The sequence below is a fragment of the Bison bison genome, unplaced genomic scaffold (genome assembly GCF_000754665.1).
Source record: "Bison bison bison isolate TAMUID 2011002044 unplaced genomic scaffold, Bison_UMD1.0 scf7180017864035, whole genome shotgun sequence".
Classification (NCBI taxonomy): Eukaryota; Metazoa; Chordata; class Mammalia; order Artiodactyla; family Bovidae; genus Bison; species Bison bison.
In genome coordinates, this window is record NW_011494607.1 from 2,874,603 (window position 1) to 2,899,734 (window position 25,132).

At 36.6% G+C, this 25,132-nt stretch overlaps 1 protein-coding gene across 2 annotated transcripts in view; it reads left to right on the forward strand.

Moving 5' to 3' along the window:
* PTPRK (protein tyrosine phosphatase, receptor type, K) overlaps positions 1-25,132 on the forward strand; it is a 618,790-nt gene that overhangs the window by 223,787 nt on the left and 369,871 nt on the right. For both annotated transcript variants that reach the window (XM_010834647.1, XM_010834648.1), the window contains exon 3: positions 10,521-10,792. In XM_010834647.1, the coding sequence (XP_010832949.1) occupies positions 10,521-10,792 (272 nt within the window). The remainder of the gene's footprint in view (positions 1-10,520; positions 10,793-25,132) is intronic.

A 25,132-nucleotide genomic window follows, 5' to 3' on the forward strand; every position in this document is an offset into this window, starting at 1 on the left:
TCCTGATATATGGCGTATTAAAATTTTTAAATAGATTTTTGGTACCCTTTAGGCACATAGTGACTACTGAGGGAAGTACTTTGTCTTTGGGAATATCCATTTATATGGAAATAAATAAATACTGCACACTCATTCTGGACTGACCTTAAGTTCTGGTCTTTTATTATTAATAGAATTAAGGTATATCCAGACAACAGGCTGAACTTGATAATATGATACTTAGGCAATTTCCAGAGACTTCTACCTTCTCATACCTTTCAGTGTTCTTTCTAGTCTCAGTTCCTTTCAGAAGGAAAGTGATGCTGACAAAACTGGCTCTAGAATAAAGACTCTCTTGCCTTTTGGGGTAAATGCAACTCTGTTCATTCTCTCTGAAGTTGCTTTTCATTTTAGCAGCTACTTCTCAAAACATTTCAGTACCACATAATACAGAAGCTCCACAGCTTGGAGAGCCATGGCAGGAGTGCCAGAATTTCAGAAATTGGAGAAATCTTCCAACATGTGTGGGTGCGTGCTCAGTTGTGTTCAGCTGTTTGCAACCCCAGGAACTGCAGCCTGCCAGGCTCCTCTGTCCTTGGAATTCTCCAGGCAAGAATATTGGAGTGGGTTGCCATTCCCTTCTCCAGGGGAATCTTCCTGACCTAGGATTTGAACCTGTCTCCTGAGTCTCCTGCATTGGTGGGCAGATTCTCTACCATTGTGCTACCTGGGAAGCCCAATTTTAGTACAAGAAATCTTAAACTTATTTATCCTTTTATAACTGTTGCTAAGGTTAGGTGTGTATATGTGTTTCCAGTGTGTATTTACCAGATTTTAAAGATAATAAGAGTGAAAGGGGAGGATTAGAAAGAAATAGGAAGGTGAGAGCTGGGAAGGAGGGTTGATTCACAGGGGATAAAAAGGGTTAGGTAGAGTTGTGAAGGGAAGGGTGGAGAAAGGTTTGGCTGTCTCTGTATTGGAAGTTTTTAAGTTTACTACTCGTTAGCATTATCTCATTTTTAACCTTTGAAAATGTTCTTTCATACATTTTCCAGTATGATTCTCTGAACTATTTAACAGAGAAAGGAATGAATATGACTGAAGGAACACCTATTAAGGATCTGCCTAATCAGTGTGGTTTAGTACATCATAGACACAGTCTCATTTGGTCCTGACAGCGTACCCTAAAGGCTTTAGGCATTTCAAGACAAAGAAACCGAGACAGAGAAAGGTTTAATTATTTGCCCAAGCTAGAGAGTTGAAGAGATGGGTTATGTGGGTAGGGGAAACTGGCATCCTAAAAAATCCTGATGAGAAAAGTACAGCAGGTTGTAAAATTTGCCTGCCTTTAAGGGGGGCAGGGGGGCGGGTAGGTAGTAATTAATTCACACTTTTAATAGTAGATTGCACAGATTTTCTGTATAATAGAGGTGAAAATTAAAATTCAGGTGGTCAAAGGGCTAGTTGGGTTCATGCTTTTGCTTTCTAAGATGTAGTAGGGGAAGGATATAAAACTGTAGTACAGTGTTTGGCCCAGTTTCTAGATCTTAATGTGTAGCAGGTAAACTTCCTGAGGTGACTAGTCTCCCAAGAAGGAAATGTTGTGCTCATTTCATCTGAAATCTTCGTACAATTCTGTGTTTTATGAACATGTTAGATGCTGTTCTTGAAGATAAAATACATTTTATTTTCAAATGTAAGATAGCTACCTAGAACAAACACAAAGCCCTTACTCAGGAATTAAGAGAAATTTTATTCCTGCATAATGTGGATAAAAAAGTTCAGACAATGAAATAGACAGAGCTTCCCTGGTGGCTCAGACAGTAAAGAATCCGCCTGCAAAATGGGAGACCTGGGTTTGATCACTGGGCTGGGAGGATCCCCTACAGGAGGGCATGGCAGCCCACGCCAGTATTCTTGCCTGGAGAATCCCCATGGACAGAGGAGCCTGTTGGGCACAGTCCATTGGTTTCACAAAGAGTTGGACATGACAGAGCGACTGAGCACACACACACACAAAGTTGTTGGACTAGAATCCTGTGAAGTTGCAAGTTTAGTTCTTTTGTGTTGGAGCTTGGGAGACAAATGTAATTTTTAAAAATGTGTGCCTCATTCTGTCTTTTAGAAACAAACTTAGTGGAAGGCATTATCTTAAGTAATAGAATGGGGGGAAGGAATAGTTAGGGATATTGGGATCGACATGTACACTGTACTGTATTTAAAATGGATAACCAGCAAGGTTCTACTACTGTACAGCTCATGGAACTCTGCTCAATGTTATATGGCACCATGAAAGGAAGGGGATTTTGGGGAGAATGGATACATGTATATGTATGGCTGAGTCTCTTGACTGTTCACCTGAAACTATCACAACATTGTTAATTGACTATGTATCAATACAAAGTAAAAAGTTTAAAAAAATGAAATAATAGAAGTTAGATGTTTGAAGAAAATAATAACAGACTGCAACAAAAGTGAGGGCACATCCTTCAACCTTACCAAAATCATGGGACCTCTGGAGGGAAATGTCAGTATTGAAAACATTGTTTTGTTTTTAAGAACATTGTTTAAAGTTATTTCAGATTTACTGTTTTTCTCCCTTCTTGTCTTTGGAAAAACAGTACTGCTATAACTTTTGAAATTCTTCATCTTTTTGCTTGCTTTTTTCCCCCTTCTTCTTCTTCTTTTTTTTTTTTTTTTGCTTTAGTTGAGTCCACTTAGACTTTACCTGTGCAGAATTCCTCTGTTAAGTGCTAGGAGGAAAAAGAGGTTTCTGATCTTGAAAAGACTGCATGAGAGCTGGGGGGGTGCTCTGATCGATACGGTACATTTGTTACGTATGAGAGCATTATGGAAGTGCTGCAGACATGTGAGCAGAAGGCACAAATAGGCGGTTGCAAGATGTCATAAATTTTCCGCTCTGTGCTGAAGGCTCCTGACATTATTCTAGAGTTTTGAATGAACAAGATAAAGTATGATTTTAATGTGTGTGTGTGGAGTTTTTCAATCAGATAAACAAAGTGGATTCAGTAAATGGCAAGGGCTATGAAGGCAATAACAAAGAATAGCATGTTAGAAGGAATCTTGGAAGGAACTACTTTGTTAACAGACCAGGGAATGCTTCACTGATAGGTGGTATTTGAGCTGAGACCTGAACGATAAAAATAAGCCAGCTGAGGAGAGATTATTCCAGGCAGAGGAAAACCCAGTGTAAAAACACTGATAAGAGATGTAAACTTGGATTTTTAAAAAGCAGAAGTCCACTGTAGCTGGAGCAGGCTGAGGAAGAGAAGGTAGGAGATAATGTGAGAGAGGAAGGCAGGGGCCAGGTTGTACCGAAGCTGATAGGTTAGAGTGAAGAGTTTGGGTTTAATTCTCACTACAGTGTGGAGATGAGAAAAGATGAATTGTTTTGGGAAAATCTGGCTGCCTGTAGAAAACTGTTGTAGGACTGCTAATATAGAATTCATGAAGCCTGTTAGGAGTCTATTCTAGTTGTGTTCCTGAGAAATGATGGGAGCTGGGTGAACCAGCTAAGGCGAAGAAATGTTGGGTGGATTGAGGAGACAGTTTGGAGGCAATACAGATTGTTAGTGACATACAAGAGGAGAGTGAGGGAAAGATCGACCTGCTTTCTAGGTTCTTAGTTTTAGTAACTTGCTATATTATGTTGCCACCTAATCAGATGAAGCAAAATGGGATGAGGAGAAGAAGCTTGGTGAAAGGAAATGAGAAGCTGAAAAATATTGTGAAAAGCAAGACATTGCCTTCAGTTTAGTAATGGCAACATAAATGCTTAGGGATATTAATCTTAAACAACAAAGAAAAAAAAAAAGTCATCCCTGATGGATTGGGAGCCAAATTGTGATTTCGGTTGTCACTGTTCTCTTTCTTGTGGTCCTGATTATGGCTTCTGAAGCTGGCTGGGCACGAAACTGTATTAGTGTTCAGCGTCTTTAGTTTTTTCCCATCAACAGTTTCTGGCATGTTTTTTGTTTCTACTGAGAAAACCTCACTCACTGCCAAGAACTAACTGTTTTGCACAGTGTGTTGGTGCTTTGGTAGCTTTTGATAACTCTTCAAAATGATCTTCAGAACACACAAACATGCTTTTCTTATTAAGATAGAACATTACTTAGATTTTGAACTTGGGCTAGAACTATACAGTTGGCTCTTCCTGGGTCTGTTCTTCTCAGCCTCTGTAATCACATGAGCCAGTTCTTTCCAATAAACCTTTTTGTGTGTGTGCGTGTGTGTGTATTTATTTCTTTCTCTCATGAACCTTGATTAATACACCCTTTATACTGGTGTAAAAATATTCAACTTTTTCAATTTTTATTCTCCAGACATCCAACATCTCAGTAAAGACTTTTGTTTCGTAAAGAACGTCTATATACCATGCAGCAACTGAATGAGTAGATTCAGTATAAATATGTACACTGATAAGGTTCTCATTATAGGATGGAGTTGAAAAGAATTATGCATGTTAAAATATAGTGATTCTTCACATGTACTCCAGGGACTGCTGTGGGTCCCCAAGACCATGTCAGAGCATCTGTGAGGTCAAAACTACTGTCATAATGACACTGTTTTTCTTCTCATTTCTCATGAGTGTATGGTATAATTTCTCAGAGGCCACATGATATTTGATACTACAACAGATTGAATGAAGAAGATATCTTCTGTTAAGTCATACATTAAAGAGATTTGCAAAAATATGCCTCCTTTTATACCATTTTTTGGGCAAAATGTAATTTTTCATAAAAATATTTTATTTGGGTTAATATATAATGGATTTATTATTTTTAATATTAACTGAATTGACAATTTTTTTTGAAATTTCTTAGTTTGAATTTCTACTATGGTCAATATTGATAGAATTCACAGGAACAAAGGCTCTTTGATATTCTCAATATTTTTAAGACTGGAAAAGTGATCCTAAGACTAACATGTTTGAGAACCATTGCTCTAATAGAAGGTTTTATATATATAGTCAAGAGTGACTCTGATCAAAATGTTAAGTGTGTACTTCCAAATATTATATACTCTTTTCATCAAATGATTCTGTTTGGAAGCAATATAAATCAGTTCCAGTTGTTTGCTTTATTTTTGTTGTTGTTCTGAGGTTTTCTGATAATTTATCTCACATATAAGTAGAGTTGGCACACTCTCAACAGTTATATTTTAAGAGCTAGTCTCTTTGTCTCCTCATTCATCCAGTCATTCAACTAACCAACCAACTAGTATTCACTGAATTTCTATATGCTAGGTCCTTGCCAGATGTTGTGTCAGTTCATTGCTGAGCAGTGCTAAACTATCCTTTATTATCTGCTCTGTAAGAGTGCAGCTTGACTTTTTAAGCATTTCTCCTTTGAAACTAGCACAGTGTTAGCTTTGTCAGTAGAGGGCCCCAAGGGGGCATTTCAGTGGAAAGGAGCTTTTAACTCTTGATTGAGCTGTATTTCTATTTTAGTTTCTTCTTGATGGTCCCACAGGGCTAAAAGTTTCCCAGTGCTTACAGTGTCTCAGAGATCTTACAGCTCCAGTGCTGGCCTGGTGACCACCTTTCTGTGGCTCTCCCCAGCATTCACACAGCTCACCCCAAACCTGCAAGTGTTTCCTGCTTGGCGGCAGGTGTGAAACAGCTCTAGCCTGAGTGACTCAGCCAAGTCTTCACCACCCAGGGGGCTGCAACCACATCTAAGCGAGTCTGATTTTCAGCAGTCTCTCTCCCTGTTCCACATTTTTGTTCCTTGGGTATTGCGGTTATCCTTTAGGGTTCTCTTTATACCTTTAAAATCCCTATACTCTTGGATGAAATGATTGGATGGCATTGTCGACTCAATGGACATGAGTTTGAGCAAACTCCAGAAGATATTAAAGGACAAGGACCTGGTATACTGCAATTCATGGGGTCGCAAAGAGTCGGATATGACTGAGCAACTGATCAACAACATCACCCTCTTATAGTTAATAATTCTTTATATTGTACTTTTGCTGTTACATTTTTTTGCATGGCTTTTCTCTTTTGATTTGACTCTTGAATGAATCATGTACTTTCTAAGAGAATATTATTACTCTTTTGCAGGATATACATATTCCTATGTAAATTATTTAAGATTTGTGTAAAGGCAGTGTATAATTAAGGGATAGAACAAGAAAGGCTGAAACTGTATAGCAAAGGCAGGGAAAGGTCAAGGTGGGCTGGGGCTGAAGAAGAATAGTGTAATAATTGACTAGGGGCTAAGATGAGGGGAGGCTTTCTTATAAGAGATTGAACCCATTCTGGAGAAGGAAACTGGCGTGATATGTGGGGAGAACAGTGAGTGCTCTGTCAGGTTGGTGAAGCTGGTTTGTGAAGAGAAGTAGTGAAAGGTAAGGTAGATGTAGTACTTTGGGTAAGATCATGGAACGTGGTTAGTACTAAGCAGAGAAGTGGAAATTTCTCTCTGCTTACTTTACAGGGAAAATACAATGGATTTTGAATAAGAGCTGACAATGAAAATATTGTTAGTGTTCAGAAAGTTATATATATATATATATATATATATATAAATGAAGGAAGTTTAGGATGAAGTGTAGAAACCTATTTATCATTCATTATTTTCTTAGCAGTTAATCTTATTTTCTCTGTTACTATGTTTTTTTCCTAGAAGTATAGCATAAAGATAAAGTTTTCATTAATACAGAAAATTCGTAGGACATTGTTTGTTTATCTAGATTTTGGACTGTGGTGTTTATTAATATGGAATTTGTTTTCTTTGGCTTTCTAAATAAAAGCTGCTAAGTACTTGCAGCCTCTCTTTTTAATGAATTGAAGTAAATAAGAAGGTCCTAGTTTTTGTATTTTTTTTTTGAAAGCCAAGAAGCTGTTAATCTGTGGGATACAAATAGGATTAATTTTTAAAAGGCAAAAAAACAAAACAAAACAAATTCCGTGTTTATTTCCTAAGTATTTATCATTATCCTTTTGATGGTCCTCATGTAAGATGGCATTCATGTAGTCTTTCTTTCTTTAAAGTACAAATCGATTGCACACCTACTATAGAACATTCAGTGAATATGTGTGAACGAAAATAAAACAGAAGACAAAGTACAGCACCCCTCTGCCCTGATAATACAGTTGACATTTTGTATGCATTTTTGTTTCTTTCAATTGTATCTACGTGTTTATGTGTTCATATATGAATACACCCACTCACTTATACCAATGCTTTTATTTAATATAAATATATATTTTCATAAGTGAGTATAATATTTTATAACCTGTTTATTTTACCTAACATATTGTATTTTCCATTAAATGTTTTTAATAATATAATTTTTAATGACTGCATAAGTGTTCATCAAACTTTTATCATAATTTTACAAATTGTCTATTATTGGAATTTTAAATACTTTTTTTCTCTTATTTTAATGAGGAAAATGAGAATTTTTTTTTAAGCCTTTATCTTTGTACATACACGTGATTATCTAGTGTACCTTCCTAGATTTGGAATTGCCAGAGCAGAAGGCATATAACTTTTGAAAGATTTTTGATTCTCATTGGCAACTTGCTTTCCAGAAAGCTTATACTTTTTAAAAGTTTTAATTATAAGCATTTATGTTTTCTTCCTCTGTCTTAAATGATATATTTGAGAACTCTGTTGCTCAAGAGACTGTAAGGAATATTTGTAAGGCCACACTAAAGAAGTCACGTTTATTAAAATTAGTACATTATATCTACGTGCACACAGATGTTTCATTATTAAGCCTTGAGATAGCTAAATTACAGCTGAATAGAACTAAACTCATTAGAAATCTGAGGGATTAGTTAGCTGATAACTAAACAATAGTAAATATGCTTAAATTACAACGTGAAGAATGAGGAAGTGCAGACTGTAGACTTTGTTGATTCTATGTCTTGGTAGCCAGTTATTCTGGGAGACTGTGGAAGTAATTTTTAGAAGTTGATAAGAATAACATAGTGTTCTCTGTGTTTGGGATGATGGAAGGGAATCTTGGGTCGAACAGGTAGCTACCTCCATGGTGCCTACAGGGCAAATTGCCACTAATAGGAAGTCAGATGGCAGAAGGATTTAGATGGCTTTTTGATGCTACTGCTTGTTTCCTCCTTTTTGGAACTGTGAAATAAATGCATGATACTCCATAGCACTCTGAAAATGTAGCAATAGTCAGGCTACATTGAAAGAAGTTCATTTAGCAGAAACATTTTATAAAAACGAAATATCAACACTTGTAAAACTTTATTTAGCCTGCATTGAATGTCCTTGAAATGCTGAAACAATTTGGCAAGGTTTTATTTTGTGACTTCTAATGATCAAATTGGTATTCCTACAAATTAATATACTTTGCTTATCCCATTTTCTTAATAAGAAAATTATTGTAGCTTAAAAGTGCAACTGGCTGAAAATGGCTAAATGGTCTTAATGGTAAATATCATAGTATATAAATAAAATGTGAGACAAAATATTTTATTTCAAAGTTTATTTCATAATGGAAGAAAATAATTATTTGAAAGCCTATAAGTCATTTAGAGAGCACTATTTGAAAATTGACAGAAGTCATAATTGATGCAGAGTTGTAAAAATAATTTAAATCCACTAATGCCATAATGTGTCATTGAAAAAATACTGATAGCCATGGAGAAATAGGTCACAACGTTTGTGAAGAAGCTGAGGCCCAATAACACTAAGTCGCTTATCTAAGATCTCAGATCTGGTCCTTCTTAAAAGCCATAATTGATCTGTTCTGCTGTGGTGAATCTGAAAGACATCTTTGTAGTTCAGCCATGGACTGTAGAATGTGAGTATAACCAAGAACAGAAGCATCCTGCTTCTATAAATTGGTTTGGGATCCAGAATATCTTATTTGAAAGAAAAGGACAAAATTTCTTCAAAACATACAAGGATAGTTTATTCTATGAATGTGCAATCTGTGAAAATCGGGAGCGGGGGGTTACAAGAAAAGAGAACTGAGAAAAATTAAGGGAAAGTAATGTCAATGATGATCACTATAGTAAGCTTATTCTGTCCTTGGCTTAAATAACTAACAGTGTTATCACTTGAAATCTTCACAAAAGTTCTGAACCATATAATACCCATTGACCAGGAATTGGTCAGACTTGAAATCTTGAAATTCTGGTTTCGTAAATAGTTGAAGCCCTCCTATGTGCTATGATTTGAACTTGTAAATTGAGGGTTAATTGAACTGGGTTGACGGGTAGTCAATGAGTGGTTAGTGTGCCATGGAAACAGTTACTATGTTTTAAGGAGGAGACACAGAGGGTTGATTAATTCCTCAGGTTTGTCAAGAAGAGAAGTCAAAGTGTAACCCTTGTGGGTTCTGTAACACTACATGTAATACATTTTGGCGGGGAGTGTTAAAATTACACCCTAGGGAAAAATATTTTACAATAAAATTTGTGTTCTACCTTAAGTGTGATAAATGGGTATCATTACTTGAAATGTAAATATTTACATTTTTGTAATATATGACTTTGTTAACATCCACAGGGACATGAGAAAAACTGGTTGTTGTTTTTTTTTAAAGCTCCTTGGACTAATATCAGCAGTTAATGTTCAAATCCCATTTTTACACTTAGCTCTGTATGACTTTGCTTGCCACACAAAGAGTGTGTGTTTGAGGGTGGAAGTATGAGGAACTGGGAGGTTGAGATTCTTTATGTTCTTTTCCTCCTCCTGTTAGATTTCCAAATGAATATTCATTAAGCCAAAGGTAGTGGAGTAGATTAGTGATTTCAAACCAGGTATCTGGAAGCTCTATAAGACCATAGAGACTATTGCAGATTCAAGGACAATATAAGTGGTGATTAGCTGTCAACTTAGTGGCAGAGGCTCCAAGTAGGTGAATCTGCTTTGTGTCAGATTCTCAGTTCTAGAAATTTTGGCATTTTTACACTTCAGTCCTCACACTTACACTGCAAAGTATCCTTATTCCTTGAGCAAGTCCAGAATTCTTAGTACATTGCAAAAGGTCACACAACTTGCTTACACGATGATCCTGGAATCTGAGATCAGAAATTGATTCTGATCTGTACTAGTAGCCCCTCTCTGAGTTAAAATTATGAATGGGGAAAGAATAATACACTCCCTCTGTAAATCAGGCCAATAATACATTTCTTTGATTGTTTGCTAAAAGACCTTTGTTTAGCAAGAGTAGAGATAATTTAGGGTGGGAATCTGGATTGAACCCGGCTCTGCATGATCTGTTTGACTTTAAGTTACTAATTGTGCCTCAGTTTCCTAATCTGTAAAATAAGAATAACTGATTATTGTGGAGAGTAAATTAATTTGTACATGTTATGTACTTTGAACAATGTCTGTTACCCCCTATGAATTCAGTTCATCTATTCACTTGTTTGATATCTTTCTATATCTCTGTTCTGGAAGACATAGTCTTTTTAAATTAAATTTAATACTCAGAATACATTGGTATCATTTTTAGCTTTATTTCTGTTATTATATTTTCCCTTTTGCTTATATATCTATTTGGTCTTATTTTATGTGATGTCATTTCAGGTTCCTATATGATAGTGGACTCTTCAGATCATGACCCTGGAGAAAAAGCCAGACTCCAGCTGCCTACAATGAAGGAGAACGACACTCATTGTATTGACTTCAGTTACCTGTTATACAGCCAGAAAGGGCTGAATCCTGGCACTTTGAACATATTGGTTAGGGTGAATAAAGGACCTCTTGCCAATCCAATTTGGAATGTGACTGGATTCACGGGTAGAGATTGGCTTCGGGCTGAGCTAGCAGTGAGCACCTTTTGGCCCAATGAATATCAGGTAATCATCTGTTCTTTTCTAGTTCATGATTTGATGTCCTTGGATCTCACTGTGTATATAATATTTAGAGGTAAATACTAGCTTCATAGGGATGAGAGATGATTTCTTTAGTCCTCCTCCACCACTGTTCTGGAGAAAATGTTTAAATACATTGGCACAAAATCTTCAAAGTACAGAAGATATTTCAACATATGGCAAAAGGTAGTTTAGGTACAAAATTTGTTGGTTGTTTGGTGAAGAGCTGCTTACTGATAGACGTATTTCTGTATCTCTGTTCTGGAAGAAATAGTCTTATTGAGTTGAGCATAATATTCAGACCAGATTGGTTCAATAACTTCCTGAAAATAATATTCAAAAAATAAACATGAAATAGGGCTTCATGAAATGTGTTATCTAAGGAGAGGCATCTTCAATAATTTTAAAGTATTTTGTCAGTTACATAAAGTTAAAAGCAAACAAAACCTCACCAAGAATTTGAGTTCTGGCTTCAAGGTAAAACTAAAGGATTTCAGTAAGAGTTTAGAGTCTTCATTCTAGTGACTAAGTGACTGCTTCATTCTATCCCATTGCCACTTGACTGTCTAATTACTCATTATGACTCGAAAGTCTCTCTGTACATGACCTATCAGGGCTTTTCCAGCCCAACCATTAAAAAAAAACAATCAACAAAAAACGTGGTCCATATGTTGGACCAACCAAACGTGGCCTTTGGATTCCACTCCCCACAAATGCTTGATGTAATTATGAGTAAACTGGACAATGAATAGTGTCAGTACCTACATTGTGAGTTGTGTGACTGTTTATATGGTTTAACCAAAACAGTCCATTTACCAGTTTGGAAAGTTGTTAAGTAATCTTCATGTGAGGTTCAGTACCTGGTAACAGAAAGTTACCTCTCCTGAAAATTCACTTCTGTGCTAGAACTTGGAATTTAAACTTTTAAAAGGTTTGCCTATTTGTATCTTATTATAGAGCTTAACAGAGATGGGTTATGTAAAAGTGTATTTTTATTAACATCAGTGAATAATTTATAAGGTAATAACAGTTTTATTTCTGCTTTTAAAAAAAGCATATTAAGCTTTTCTTTATTCCTGGGAAGAGGGGTGAGGGAATCAATCCATTGTTTTAATCGCTTTGTTTTTGAATTGATTTTTTGTTTGTTTGTTTTATTAAAAGTCTCTTACTTCATAGTTATAGTTCTAAAGGTAAGGTTCTCCATTTAGGGTTATGTGTCTATGAAGATTTCAGTGGATTCTTATTAGGTGCTAGTTGATTCCATTATTCCTGAGCAGAAGGATGTTTCTCAGCAATCCTGGAGAGCCATTTGCTTCTTCAGGGCGCACAGCTCTGGGAGGGCTGCGTATGTGGTAGGTGAGTGGATGGAGCTGTGTAAAACTAATGCTAAGAGCACTGAAGCAAGATTAATGGGCTCATCTCTGACAACAGTGGGCTGATGGCTGTCATTGCTGGGTCAACCTCACAGCACATTGTTTTTATACTAATTTCTTTATAATCTGTTACTAGAGCTTAACACAACATTGAAAAGAAAAAGCTCTGATTCAGCAAAATATAGCTGCCAATGAATTCAGCCTCCTTAAAATAAGTTAAAGCTCAGATAACAAATCTAGCAGAAATATTAAAAATTTGGATTCTAGAGTCCAGTTGCTTATATTCAACCCTGATTTTTGTTTGCTACCTGCATAGACAGTTCAAAAGAATGAAACTGTTAGTTATATCTTTGGAAATAAAAACCCATAGAGGTAGATTTTGGTAAATTCAACAAATAATGTATCTGTGGTATCATACTGCTGATCTTTTGTAACTTAGAAATAGAATACATTATGCTTTCTCCTATTTTTTGGTAAGATCTATCTTTGAATCATTGATATAACATTTTCTTTCTCTCTCTCTTTTTTTTTTTTTACCAACTTGTAATTTCTATTTTATTTCGTTATTTTTAATTGAAATATAGTTGATTTACAATGTTATGTTAATTTCTGCTGTACAGCAAAATGATTCAGTTATACATATATATTTATCTTTTTAATATTCATTTCCATCATGGTTTGTCACACTTTACTGAACATAGTTCCACAGTAGGACCTTGTTGTTTATCCATTCTATTTGTAATAGTTTGCATTTGCTAATTCCAAACTCCCAGTCCATCCCTCCTTCCCCCAGCCCCTCCCCCCATAACATTTCCTTATGGTGCAGATTTCTGTAATGTTACTTTTAATGTTGAGTTATAATACCAAGAACTGGATAAATGTTTCTTTGTTCAGTCTCATTTTTCATGACAGAGCTGCCTAGGTTACTTCTACCTGCGGTACTTTCAATAAAACTGTGCAAAAGGAACCTGTGCAAGTTTCAACCCGGCCAGTGAGATCTTTTTGCGGATCTCTTTGAGAAAATGATTGCTAAATACATAGAACCTGTGGGTAAATGTCTCTTTGTTGCAGACTAAAATTTGAGCAATTTCTTACGTGATTACTTCCACATCCTTTTCCTTAACCTGCAAAGCTTAACAATCAATGAGAGAAAATAACAGAGTAGAATATTTTTTATTCATGTGTTTAGTGCTCAGTAAATTACTTGATTGATGTTTTCATCAATTTTTGTCATTCAGATACTAGTAGTATCTGTATATCAGTTATTAGAAACAACTATATTTATGTAGGATTTTTGCTATTAGGAAATAACATGAAAAACTTTTGACTATTGTTTAATGCAGAAACTTTATGTATTTTTAAAATTAAAATATAGCCATTGCAATGTGCCATTTTACAAATCTACTCTTTATTCTTAAAAAAATACCATTTATTTTTAATTTTTCCAGACTCTAGGTTAAGTAGAATTGTGATATTCTTAGAAATTGATCTCCTTGGTTCCACAATTTTCTCAACTTCTCTTCTCCGGAGATCTTACACTCTCTGGACTTCTTTAACCTTTTTTGTTTGTTTGTTTTAACTTTCTCATTTTTCTAACTGCCTTTTCTTTTGTTTGTCTGGTGAAGACGCCTATCTTTCTTTGCTTGAACCATTCTGTATCTGACCACCCATCTTGTACAACCCCTTTTCACCCAACTTTAATAATAACAACAGAAGCAATCAAAAATAGGCTGAGAATACTACTACTTTTAATTATTAATAGTATGGGATAACCTTTGTATAAAAATCACAATCCTGGAAGTGAAAACAAATTCTCCTTACAAGCCAGTCCTTCTCTTTTCCATTTTTCTGTTGAACTAAATATCTGAAAAAGATACAATATATCTTTGGTATGGTTTTCCCTTCCCACAGATTCCATCTTATCAGATGCCTAAAGAGAAGATTGATGTGGTAATTTGATTACTAGTTTTCAACCTCAAGAAACCTCAGATTTGAAAAAAAGTACATGAAATTGTGAAATAAAGGCAAAAGTGATTCTTTGAATAATGAATTTTGGTTATCTGGAAGATTAGGATAAGGGCCCATGGACTCTGGGGCCAGCACTTCCTAGGCGAATCTTGACTCTACTATTTAGCAGATGTACAGCCTTGGGGCTGTTCTTTAATCTCTTTTACTGTAGTTTCCTCATCTGAAACATGAGGATCACAACAGTACCTGTCTCACTGGGTTTTCTAAGTATTAAATGAGTTAATACATACAGAGTGTTTAGAACACTCTATCGTAGGTGTTTATACTAGTAAACTACTCTTACAGTGGGTGTTTATCATAAATTAGGTTAACATTATGTTGAATAAGTAAAAAATAACTCTATTGGATTTAATAACTGCTCAGCATTTTTCTTTAATTGTGAAACATACTGTATATTTTTTAAATAGCAGATTTAGGTTCATAGTCAATTTGAGAGGAAGGTATAGAGACATCCTTATGTATCCCTGGTTCCCACACATGCATAGCCTCCCCCATTATCAACTCCTACAAGAGAGGTGTGATTGATGAACCTGTGTTGGTTATGATAGATGAACCTGTATTGACACATCATAGTCACTCAAGGGCCTTCCCCAGTGACGCTAGAAGGAAAGAACCTGCCTGCCAATGCAGGAAACATAAAAGACTCAGGTTCAATCCCTGGGTTCGGAAGATCTCCTGGAGGAGGGCACGGCAATCTATTCCAGTATTCTTGCCTGGAGAATCCCATGGACAGAGGAGCTACAGTCCATAGGGTCTCAAAGGGTCAGACATGACTGAAGCGACATAGTACAGCACAGCACAATCACTCGAAGTCTATAGTTAATGTTAGAATTCACTCTTGGTGTTATATATTCTAAGACTTTAGACAAATATATAATGACATGTATTCATCATTATAGAATCAGAGTATTTTCACTGCCTGAAAAGTCCTTTGTGTTACACCTCCTCTCTCCACCCCACTCTCTTTTTTTCTGGTTTTTAATTTATTAAAATGTCTAATTTTTTTACACATTATTAACACATCATGCTAACTTCTGGAGATACACGGGTAAAATCCCTCTTTTCCTGAGGCTTACAGTCTAGCTTGGCCCTTTAAAAATGTAAAGATAAATAAATGTAAAGATAAAAATGTTAATCAGAGGTGGGGTCTGCCTTTAAGGAGCCTCGTCCAGATGGGCATGTGAGATATGCGTAGATAAAACTTTGAAACAATATATATTTAATAGCAATTATTAAATGACTTAAGAGGGATAGATATAAAATGAGGTGGGAAAAATGAAAACAAAAGAATTGTTTCCAAAGTAATTTGAGACAGAAATGGAACTAGAATTCTTGCCTCTTGATTTCTCTGTTCCTTGATTAGTTTGCTTTCTAGCGTATCTGTTTTGGTTAACCAGCACTGTCTATAGTGAAACAGGACGAGCAAATGTGAATTAATTTCTGACATAAGTGTTGCAGTGATACAATAATGCATAAGGAATTATTTCTCACCTGTGTCTTCAGAACAATAGATGTCTTTTTAGCTTAGTGTACTAATTACAGAAAGTAGCATATTACATGCATTTTTTTTGCCATGGTTACAAGTTGCTATTTCCTCCTATTTTTATCGACCTTAAGTAAGTACTGTAAATTTTTAAATTGCTCGCTAAACAGAAGCAAAAATAAAGAAAACAAAAAACAACCCAAATATCATGAGGTATTATCTTAGTGTTGAATCTGAACTGAAGAATAGCACACCTCTAAGAATATAATTTTCTCCACTCTGGAAATCTGACCTGTCTTGAATGTGTAAAACTAAATTCTGCTTTGGGATTAAACCCATTAGTTTCTTACTGAACAGTGAGGTTGTTACCAAATGAGGCAGACAGACATAACTTCCAAACCTATTAGTGGAAACCTAATCTGCTGTTTTCCATTAACTGGGTGCACATCATTAATCACAAAAATGATGCGTGATGAAAACTACAGGGGTTTGGCCTGAAATTGGAAAGTGATAATATAGCAGAATGTGCCTTTTTTTTCTCACCCCCTAATTCACTGAGAAATAAACACTAAACTTTTGCAAGCCATTTTCTTCTTAACATTTTCCACTGGTTTAAAAAAAAAAAAACAAAAAACTGTAAGAACTGGACAAGCATGGGGTCTTTTATTTTTGTTTCCATTTTAAAGGTTTATGTTAACATGTACTGCACTGATATTTTGGCAGTGGAATGTTTGTTGCACTCCAGAGATACTGCTGCTTTGGATCCAAGAAGATTGGGACTTAAACCAAATGACTGTTTACATAAATAAAAAGTCTCTAAAAGATTACTCTTGAAGGAGAGGGGCTGAAATAAGAGCATGCTCATGAACCATCCATGCAAAGCATGAGGAAAAGAGGATAGCACTCCTGTGCCATAGCTCTTGGGATGCTTCCAATGTTTATTGGTCTTTAGCCAACCTTGTAGAGCACCACGGAAGAAAGGAGGTTAGCAGTATTTTTCTTTCCTAGATGGATTTTCTTTCCTAGTCTGCTTGAGGCACCATAACAAAATACTACAGACCAAGTGACTTAAACAACAGAAATTTATTTCTCTTACGGTGTGAAGGCCAAAGATCAAAGTGCTGGTCTATTTGTTTCCTGGGGAGAGCTCTCTTCTTGGTTTGCAGATGCCTACCTTCTCCCTGTGACCTCACATAATAAAGAGAGAGTGCTCTGGTGTCTTGTCCTCTTCTCCTACAGGCACCAGGCCAATCGGATTAGGGTCCCACTCTTTTGAGCTCGTGCTAAGTCATTTCAGTCATGTCCTACTCTTGCGACCCTATGGACGATAGCCTTCCAGGCTCCTTTGTCCATGGGATTCTCCAGGCAAGAATAGTAGAGTGGGTTTGCCACGCCCTTCTCAAGGGGATCTTCCCCACCCAAGGATCGAACCTCAGATGCCTCCTGCATTGGAGGCAGGTTCTCTACCACTAGCACTACCTGGGTTCTTAATTACCCCCTAAAGGCACAGTCTCCAAATACAATCACATTGGCAGTTAGGATTTCAGCATATGAATTTGGTGAGGTGTTGTAGGGGACACAATTCAGTCCATAACACTAGGTATATCTTATAGGTGTAATGTCGTCATTTACAGCCATTATAAGTGACTCTGGCTCATTATTTTATATGACAGTATTGCAGATATTATGAATTTTTCTGTTCAGTAGTCATTCTACTCACTTTCCCCAACTTACTTTGCAGATAGGAGTGGCACAGCACTAGCCAATGAGTTAAGATGGAAAGTCAGCTGGGAGACTTCTGGGAAAGATGTTATTCTCTGATTAAAAAGAGATCCATGTTGTTGCATGAAAACATGACACTTGGCCCAACTGTATTTATTTTGTAACTCAGAGAAAGAAGATAACAAATTGAGGGTAGCAGAAGAAAGTATGGAAGGATCCAGGGTCCTACTCTCAGACAACAACAAGAGCAATAAAAATAGTATTATAGCAATTTTTAGTTGAGTATTCTCTCATGCAGTTTAAGACATCCTATTATATCATGTCATATCTTTCTTGAACTTTCAGACACTCCCACCTCTCAACACATTGTTTGTAGATAGCACAAGTGAGATATATGGCAAAATTAAAAGTATTTGTATCTATCTATGAATGAAGCAGTTAATATTTTTCAGTCCAGTTGCAGAGAGAAGACAAAGCTATATACCTGAAAATGTAAATAGGACTATGATAGAATGAATCAATGATTGAAAGGAATAGAAAGAAAGGAAGGCAGGATAATTTGTTGAGATTCTACTATGTATAAAACACTGAGCTGGATACTTCCATATATGTCACCTTTACCTTATTTTAATACTTGATCAAGTGTTAAGTGAATGTTTATTATCTTCATGAGCATGGACTCAGTTGCTGATTATGAAGTGGTCAAAATTATTCCCCTTTTCCTCTTTACTAGTTCAATTTTGTTTTAAAAAATTTAGACTTCAGCCATATCAGTGACATCTGAAGTTAATCATAACTAGGCTTGTTTAAGTTCTGGTAACAGTATTTGCCTAACATGGGCATTCTGGCTCATTTTTACAGTAGCACCATACCTTCTGTTTGATGGGCTGTTAACAAAACAGCTTTCTGCTGCTCATTTTTACTCTTAGTGACTCCCTGTTTGTTTCACTGAAAGTACTCCCAATAGATTTGACAAAACTTCCACATTATTATTGTCATTGTTTTTCTTTAAAATTATCATCCTGCCAGGGTGACTTCTCTCTGGTTGTGTCAGTGATTTGCCTTTATTATAAAACACCTGCTTTACTTTCCCTTTGGACTCTGTTTGCTTTGATTCATTGATGAAAGTTACAGTGTGTAAACAAATTAAGAAAAGAGTCCTAGTAACACAATTACTATTGCAAGTATATGACAGAAGTCTCTTGTTATTCTACTATATTATACTTGTTTTCATTTAGTATAACAGGAACTGCCAAGTATCTCTTCACTAATTTTTTGAGAAATATCTCCATGAATTAATGCACTTCCCATTTAACAGATTGGAAAAATAATGAGCAGTAAGCAGAATTAGGCAGTATTGTTCAGTTGATGACTTTTCTTAGGAGTTTATTTCATCCAAGGGGACTGAGGAAGACAGATGTTCCAAAGAGTGGAATAGATGCCCATATTTCTCTTGCTCACTCACTTGTGTTCAGCTCAGCTTGTTGATTCCAGATTAATGCAGTTCTGATTCCTTGTTTTCCATGCCTCTTTATCCATCCACTCCAATATTCTTGCCTGGAGAATCCCATGGACAGAGGAGCCTGGTGGGCTGCTGTTGATAGGGTCACAAAGAGTTGGCAACTGAGCACCCACAAATGGGCTGATCTTCATTTACCAAGATGAACAAAGTATATATCCTACTGGGGGAAATTGATTATATTCTTTGCAGCCAAAGATGGAGAAGCTCTACACAGTCAGCAAAAACAAGACCTGGAGCTGACTATGGCTCAGATCATGAACTCCTTATTGCCAAATTCAGACTTAAATTGAAGAAAGTAGGGAAAAACACTAGATCATTCAGGTATGACCTAAGTCAAATCTTTTACGATTATACAGTGGAAGTGAGAAATTGATTCAAGGGATTAGATCTGATAGAATGCCTGAAGAACTAAGGACGGAGATTCGTGACATTGTTTAGGAAGCAGTGATCAAGATCATCCCCAAGAAAAAGAAATGCAGAAAGGCAAAATGGTTGTCTGAGGAGGCCTTACAAATAGTTGAGAAAAGAAGGGAAGTGAAAGGCAAAGGAGAAAAGGAAAGATACACCCATTTGAATCCAGAGTTCCAAAGAATGGCAAGGAGAGATAAGAAAGCCTTCCTCACTGATCAATGCAAAGAAATAGAGGAAAACAGTAGAATGGGAAAGACAGAGATCTCTTCAAGAAAATTAGAGATACCAAGGGAACATTTCATGCAAAGATGGGCACAGTAAAGGACAGAAGTGGTATGGACCCAACAGAAGCAGAAGATACTAAGAAGAGGTGGCAAGAATATACAAAAGAACTGTACAAAAAAGACCTTCATGACCCAGATCACCACGATGGTGTAATCAGTCACCTATAGCCAGACATCCTGGAATGTGAAGTCAAGTGGTCTTAGGAAGCATCACTACGAACAAAGCTAGTGGAGGTGATGGAATTCCAGTTGAGCTATTTCAAATCCTAAAAGATGATGCTGTGAAAGTGCTGCACTCAATATGCCAGCAAATTTGGAAAGCTCAGCAGTGGCCACAGGACTGGAAAAGGTCAGTTTTCATTCCAGTCCCAAAGAAAGGCAATGCCAAAGAATGCCCAAACTACTGCACAATTGCACTCATCTCACAGGCAGCAGGAGCTGCATGGGCTGGTAAAGTAGTGCTCAAAATTCTCCAAGCCAGGCTTCAGCAATACGTGAACCGTGAACTTCCAGATGTTCAAGCTGGTTTTAGAAAAGGCAGAGAAGCCAGAGATCAAATTTCCAACATCCACTGGATCATCAAGAAAACAAGAGAGTTCCAGAAAAACATCTATTTCTGCTTTATTGACTATACCAAAGCCTTTGACTCTGTGGATCACATCAAACTGTGGAAAATTTTTGAAGAGATGGGAATACCAGACCACCTGACCTGCCTCTTGAGAAATCTGTATGCAGGTCAGGAAGCAACAGTTAGAGCTGGATATGGAACAACAGACTCGTTCTAAATAGGAAAAGGAGAAAGTCAAGGCTATATATTGTCACCCTGCTTATTTAACTTATATGCAGTGTTCTCAGTATCATGAGAAACACTGGGCTGGATGAAGCACAAGCTAGAATGAAAGTTGCCAGGAGAAATATCAATAACCTCAGATATGCAGATGATACCACCCTTATGGCAGAAAGCGAAGAAGAACTAAAGAGCCTCTTGATGAAAGTGAAAGAGGGGAGTGAAAAGAGTAGGCTTAAAACTTGACATTCAGAAAACTAAGAGCATGATATCTGGTTCCATCACTTTCTGGCAAACAGATGGGGAAACAGTGACACATTTTATTTTTGGGGGCTCCAAGATCACTGCAGATGGTGAATGCAGCCATGAAATTAAAAGATGCTTGCTCCTTGGAAGAAAAGTTATGACCAATCCAAACAGCATATTAAAAAGGAGAGATGTTACTTTGCCAACAAAGGTCTGTCTAGTCAAAGCTATGGTTTTTCCAGTAGTCATGTATGGATGTGAGAGTTGGACTATGAAGAAAACTGAGCACTCAAGATTTGATGCTTTTGAACTGTGGTGTTGGAGAAGACTCTTGAGAGTCCCTTGGACTGCAAGGAGATCCAACCAGTCCATCCTAAAGGAGATCAGTCCTGGGTATTCATTGGAAGGACTGATGCTGAAGCTGAAACTCCAGTACTTTGGCCACCTGATGCAAAGAACTGACTCATTAGAAAAGACCCTGATGCTGAGGATGATTGAAGGTGTGAGGAGAATTGGACTCCAGAGGATGAGATGGTTGGATGGCATCACCAACTCAATGGACATGAGTTTGAGTAAACTCCGGGAATTGGTGATGGACAGGGAGGCCCAGCGTGCTGCAGTGCTGGGATGCAAAAGAGTCGGACACAACTGAGCGACTGAACTGAACTGGGACAGAATCCCTAGGCAAACACAAAAATACAAGATACAAGAATCATTTCCTTCTAATCCATTTAATCTGACAATGCTATACCATTTAGAATTACAATATCATATCAGTAAGAAAATTATAGATAACAGGTTAAAATCAGTTCCTCCTCAGGTATATTGTCTGCTTACTTTGATGGTTAATTAGAATTGGTGGTTGTTTCCATAGGCTTTCGAGTTTCTGTACAACTTTAATTTCTGTGCTTCCTCTGTCCATTTTCTTGTCAAAGACTGATTTTTCTTTATTTTAGACTGCATGTGGTATGTAACAAAATATTGCCTCATCAAGGGAAAAACAAAACTAAATTGGGTGACAGTATGTTTTTATCTAAAATTTCATTTTTTTACTGTGGTGATTTCAGTTTCCATTCTTAGCACATAATGGAAAAAGGAAGGGTTGTAATTATGTCTTTTAGTATAAGCTTTTCAACTGAATGAATGTAGTTGGTAGAAAATACAAAGGAAATGTCAGACATATTTGTAATTTCTATCTATTTTACCATTCCTTTTGATAATGTATAGAATAATTATTCTGTTGTTAGTAATACAAGTGGGAAATTAAAGGAAAATAAACTTTGGACTTTGTAAATTAAAACATCCACTTATGTAATCTCATAGACAATTTGTGGTTTATTTTAGCTGTCTTGATTTTCAAAAGGAATTTTTAAAGCTGTCATTATAAAACTAGCTACTACATGTTATTTCTGCATTTAGTTATATAAATAACCATTGCACACACCACTGGAATTCCCTGATGAGATTTAGATTCCTAATATTCTTTGAATGATTTTTTAAAAAATCATTCTTCTCAGGTTTCTCAAAGCAGTAAATCAATTCTCATTTTATGTTTAAAAATAAGATGTATAGTCATAAATTTATACCAGGTAATGATTCAATAAAGTAATAAAGAGTTGAAAATTCTATCAAAGAGTTGAAAATTCATCAAAGATTGGTTCAAACTTAAACATCTTTAGATCCTGGAGTTTTTCATCAACAGCACAAATATAATACTTGGAAATAGATACAGCGATTCTCTGGGTTAATATTTATTAAGACACTTTTGGTTTGGCTGTGAACTTTGACTAGTTAAACATATGAAGAGGTGAAGCCAGTTTAGGTCCATAAGTACTGGAGTGAATTTCTACCCTGTTTTGTTTTGGTTGCTGTTCATTTTATTTTATGTTTTTCTCTCTTGTTATCTACCGCCTTGTTTTGGGGAGGGGACAGGTTGTAAGCAAAACATTAAACACTTAAACAAGTAACTATTTTTTGAGTATGTCTATAATGTTAAATATTGTGACATGATGCATGAGAATTAGAAGGAGATGGGGTCTCTCTCTCTCTCTCTTTTTTTTTTTAATCTCAGTAGAGAATAAAGGTGAAGGCATTTTATATATTGGGTAAAGTTTTAAACTAGAAGTTTTTCAGTCTTTGTTCAATCCCAGGTCAATTGATCATTAGGTTCTTGTTCACTGAGTGACTATTTTGTGTGATCTTTTGAATTTTAGTTGCTAAGATATGGGGCAATAGCTAGTCTACTAATTATGCATCTGTTTTATGAGGTAATGAAAGCCTCAAAGTATTCTTTTTAAAGCTCTTATTTACAAATGAAAGACACCAACTAAAACCAGCAGAGACAAAGATGGAATTGGAAAGATTTGGGATTCTCTTACAGCATGTTAGGGAAGTGGAATATCTAACCCTGAGGAAGGTAAGTGTCCCAGAATAGCAACAACAACATTGTCTTTCTCTCTGTAGGTCACTGTGAATGACTCATTAATTTATCTCTTCCACAAGTATCTATCAAGCAATCTAGTCTCTGCCAAGCACTGTTCTGGCTGCTGGGAATATATAGTTCTGAATAAGTGTCAAGGTTCCTGTTCGCCCAGGAATTCTACTCTAGTGGTGGGAGGGAGGAAAAGAGATGAATAAGTAAATGAGCAAAATGTCAAATGGAGTAAGTGCCGAGAAGATAATGTGAGAGCTGGAGTTCTAGAAAACATCTTGGAGTAGGTAGTTCAGGAAGAACCATTGGAGAAAGTGAGTTTCACCTGGAGATTTGAATGGCAGAAGGGACCCAGGCTTGCAAAGACCAGGGAAATGGTGCAAAAACAGAGCAAGCAGCAAATAAAGGCCCTAAATTTGGGGAGATTGGCATCGTCGTTGAACAGAGGACAGGTGGTTGTTACTGTTCAGTCACTAAGTTGTATCCAACTCTTTGCGACCCCATGGACTGCAGCAGGCTAGGCTTCCCTGACCTTCGCTGTCTCCCAGAATTTGCTCAAGTTCATGTCCATTGAGTTGATAATGCCATCTAACTGCCTCAACTTCTGTGCAGAGGGTGACATGGATGAGGGGACAGTCGGAGCAGTGGTCAAAGGAGACCTCTTCTAGAATGAGATGCATCTAATTTTAGTTCTGTGGAGCTCTGCCATCCAAGAAACAGTTTGAACACTTTTAGAAGATTTTTGTCAAGGGATTCTGTTTACTCATTTTTGGTCTTATCTTGTACATCTACCAGATTTATATTCTTCTTTAGTCTTTTTCACTGCTTGCTCTCTAGTCACAGCCCTGCTTGCATATCATCTTGATAATGGTTCCCTGACTGTTTTCCCTTGCCTTAAATTCTGTTATAAATCAATTACATTTGGACAGATGCTATTTCAGTGATATTGACCTTCTCAGATTTTGTCAGTGTTTCCTTTAAAGTCAAAATGTTTAGCCTTCATTTGAGGGGCTTCATAATTTAGCCTCAGGCAATTACTTCAATCTCTCTACTAATTATTTTTTACACACACCTTCTGCTTTAGTCTGAAACATGCTTTAGTTGTTCTTTGGTCAATTTGGGCACTTTGTGTGAATTTAAACATTATATATATATACACACACACATATATATATAATGCTTATCTATATCTTAATATGTATAATAAATACCTATATAGAATATGTATACCTTACATATAATATTACATATATGCTTATTTATAATTATATGTTATATATATAAATATGTGTTATATATTATCATGCTAGATAGCTTCAGTCATGTCCAACTTTCTGCAATCCTATGGACTATAGCCCTCCAGGCTCTTCTGTCCATGGGATTCTCCAGGCAAGAATACTGGAGTGGGTTGACATTTTCTTCTCTAGGGGATCTTCCCAACTCAGGGATCAAACCTGCTCTTCCTAGCGCAGGGGTCAAACTGGCGTCTCTATGTCTCCTGAATTGGCAGCCGGGATCTTTACCACTAGTGCCGCCTGGGATGACATTGTATATTATATGTGAAAGTGAAAGTCACTCAGTTGTGTCTGACTCTTTGTGACTCCATAGACTGTACAACCCATGGAATTCTCCAGGCCAGCATACTGGAGTGGGTAGCTGTCTCCAGGCAAGAATACTGGAGTGGGTAGCCATTTCCTTCACCAGATCTTCCCAGGGATTGAACTCAGGTCTCGCACATTTCAGGCGGATTCTTTAGCAGCTGAGCTACTAGGGAAGCCCAAAATATATATCTTCTAAAATGCCTTTGATTTTTCCTTTCTCTTGTCTAAGTTCTGTTTTTGCTTTTAGACCCAACTTTATGCTCACTTCCACCATGAGGGCTGTGCTTTGCCACTTCATTTCTCCTCGTTATCTGTATTGCTTCCATTGCTATTTAGATATATAGCTTGTAATGTTTCAGAGAGTCTTGTATTTTGTGCCCCTTGTGAATTAAAGAACCTCTTTGAAAAGGGACTGGGTTTGCCATAAAGACAGTGTA